We start from the raw sequence: 3120 nt of genomic DNA on the forward strand, positions 1-3120 counted from the left end.
GCACCTGCCCATTGTACCCAAAAAATGAAATTTATGAATTGTACACTAACCAATCCACCTTTTTTTTTTTTTTTTTTTTGTGCTTGCTAATTATTATGGTGTCTTTTTTTTATTTTTTATTTGGCTGATAGAATTTGATTTCACAAAATGAGCTATGCTTGATCATTATTACGACTTTGGTAATTAAGTTACTCAGTCTAGTTAGAATTTTGTTATCTCCATTAGTACCATTTTATCCTTATATATTGTACAGAAGAAGATCAATAGTTAGGTTCCTTAAACTCTCATATAAAAAAAAAATATGCTTAATTATTTAATGTTGTATAGAAAATATGAAATGATCAATATATTTTGTAACATGAGGATTAGTGGTTGTATTAAAAGGGTGCACAACAACATTTTTTTATTATGGTGGACAAAAAGGTATTATGGGCAATATTTGGCGTCATTCGAGCAGGTTGGCAGATCATTTGTTCAATGGTTGTGTGAATGGGATAGTTGATGCAGTTAGAGGAGTGGGTACATAATTATGGGTGTGCCATTTTGGGTTGGGACTGAGATGTTCAACATTAGAGCATGGGCCATGCTACGTAGTTCCAATTGCTTGAGTTGAAGAAAGGTTGATGAGATAATGGTCTTACCGTATAATCACCTCATCATTCCAAAGTGATAATGGTGTTATCGCATGCCATATTGTCATATTGCCACATTTGTTGAATAATTTAGGAGCATATATTCCATCCAATTTGCACATATGTGAGTAATCTCTCATACATTTTTTACTATTTTTTCTTTAAAACAACAACGAAGATAAAATGGGAAAACATATACTATTTATAAATAAAAAAAAATATGAAAATATGACACGTAATTTGATTTCTAAATACATATTGACAACACTTAATGTCCTTAAATCAAAATGTTTCAGATTCATAAGTTTTCAATCAAAGTTATAGGCTAGCTAGGGATGAACTCCTAATATATGAAGCAAAGCAAAATATGGTCAACATGTACATAAGTAAACATAGCGCCTACGTGTGAAATCAAAGCCATGCTTGCCACCCATTTGCTTGCACTTGATGCTTTAGATTTTCATGGTTAATTTGCAAGCAATGATGATAAAATAAGAAGTCTAACTATAATGCATAATCCCAACTATAAAGATTGTAAGCAACTTAACCTAAATACCTTTAAGTTTGACAATTTTCTCATGGCAATACTTTTATTCCAGTTACTTGTAGAATACTGAAAGATAAATATATTTGTCAAGTTTGAGGTAACAAATTGTAACCATATTTACAAAATTAAATAATAAGAAATATTACCTTAATCTTGTACTTCAACCTTTGTACTTTGAGACGGGTGTGATGCTTGTAAAACTGACAAAAAATGCAATTTTATTTATATTTGAAAATTGAATGCAATTTGAATTTATAGAATACTTTTGTATGAAAATAAGAGAAGACTTACCATATTTAGAAAAAGTTGTTTGGCCACTGTTAATCTTTTTTCTGCACCCATAAATTGTTTTATTTTATTTTATAATTTGAGATAATTAATTTGTAGAATGATATAGAGAATGCCATTAAAAATAAATAGGTAAGAAATGGTGTTGTACCTTATTTGTTGGACTTTATTCCAAATACGTATGATCTGAGGAGTTGTTGAAGGTTTTAATTCTTCCACAGCCTTTTTCATGCGCCACCTATATATTGAAGGTATATATAATGTTAGATTTCTTGTAACAAATTTGTATATAATTTAGGATACATACTGCTCATGCTTCTTCTTTTTCCACTCTTTGAGAATCAGTTGGCTTAGATCAGTAGTTTTTACTCCGACAGATATCTCCCAACCAGGTGTAAAAATAGAGACACGTCTGTTTGAGATCTTATCAATAGGTTCCTTCTTCATTTTTTGTGGGTATTCTTGTAAATATCCTAAGAATGAAAACAAATAATTTTTAAAATTACCATAGCACACGTATAGCACATTAAGATAATCAAAAGTGAAACTCATAATCTGACCGAAATTTGTCAAAGCCTCCTCAAACAAAACCGAAAACAAAAACAAAAACTTACCCATTGCCAAAGCCTCCTCAAGCCAAAAACAGAATGCCAAAATCAATTACATAGAAAACAAATTTCAAACCTCGTCACTTGTTTGTTCCACGATTGGTAAATTCCAGAGACTGATTTGTAGAAGAAATTCAATTCAATAATTCTGTGAAAATGCATGAGAAGATTAACAGTAAGGAATAAGGAGTACTGTGACAGAGAACAAAATACAAAAGTTTAATTAATAATTGAGAACTATGGAGGAGGAATTAAACTCAATTAACACCAAAAAAAATTAAAAATTAAAATAAAATAAAATACACATACTTTATCGAATGACCAGTTCTTGTTGGTTTTTCACCAATTTCATCTTCTCCTCCGGGCTCCAGCAAAACAATTTCAATTTGCTATTGTCAGGTTCTTTTATTTTGTGCTTTACTTAGATCTCATTCCGCAAAATTGCTTCCTCTCTCACGTTTGAATTTTTTTTCATGCACGATCGTGTTTATAGTTCTACAAAACTACTCCCTTCACACGCTTCAAGTGTTCAACTGCTGAATAGCAGTTCTAATTCTAAACATATTAGGGTTCTTTTTATTTATTTATTTATTTTTATTCCATTAGTTTTACAATAACGTGAGTCTGTAAACTATAGTCTCTCCCACGTTTCTTTCCTCAATTTTTTTTCAAAATTTTCTAATTCTAAACATATTTGTTTTTTTTTTTTCATTCGATCAAATTTTACAATAACGTGAGAGTTTGTAAACTAAAACCTGCAGTCTCTCTCCCACGTTTCTTTCCTCAATTTCCCAACATTTTTTTTCGTTTTTTTCTCATTTTTTTAACGGCATCCGTCTCTTTATGTTTTCATCTACTTTTTTTTTTTTTTTTTTTTTTTAAATCAAGATGAGTACCAATATTGCATTCATGGGTTATCTATTACGTGGACTCGTGACCAGTATGCGTTTTAATTTCCGGTTTCCTATGTATTTTTTTTTGTATTCCTTGCTCTCAATTTATAGTAAAAATTTAATATTTTTTTCATTACAGTTTTCTATTCGGT

At 30.1% G+C, this 3120-nt stretch overlaps 1 protein-coding gene across 1 annotated transcript; it reads right to left on the reverse strand.

Annotated features, from left to right (window-relative positions):
- Positions 1 to 886: 886 nt before the first annotated feature.
- Positions 887 to 2678, reverse strand: LOC148692543 (uncharacterized). The gene is made up of 8 exons (XM_088681967.1): positions 2385 to 2678; positions 2082 to 2223; positions 1775 to 1940; positions 1619 to 1705; positions 1476 to 1511; positions 1326 to 1383; positions 1191 to 1245; positions 887 to 1105 (listed from the first exon to the last, which is right to left on the reverse strand). Exons 2-8 carry the CDS (start codon positions 2083 to 2085, stop codon positions 1044 to 1046), a joined length of 468 nt encoding a protein of 155 aa, XP_088538093.1. The 5' UTR covers positions 2086 to 2223; positions 2385 to 2678; the 3' UTR covers positions 887 to 1043.
- Between the last annotated feature and the right edge of the window lie 442 nt (positions 2679 to 3120).

The sequence above is a fragment of the Pyrus communis genome, chromosome 12, assembly GCF_041283825.1.
Source record: "Pyrus communis isolate YQ-2024b chromosome 12, ASM4128382v1, whole genome shotgun sequence".
NCBI lineage: Eukaryota > Viridiplantae > Streptophyta > Magnoliopsida > Rosales > Rosaceae > Pyrus > Pyrus communis.

What these genes read in the sequence shown, in the direction of transcription:
- LOC148692543 (XM_088681967.1), bottom strand. An exon ending in AATAAAGTCCAACAAATAAG is followed by an intron (nt 1,512 to 1,618) that starts GTACAACACCAT and finishes TTATGGGTGCAG; the next exon opens with AAAAAAGATTAACAGTGGCC. An exon ending in GGCCAAACAACTTTTTCTAA is followed by an intron (nt 1,384 to 1,475) that starts ATATGGTAAGTC and finishes TTGCATTTTTTG; the next exon opens with TCAGTTTTACAAGCATCACA.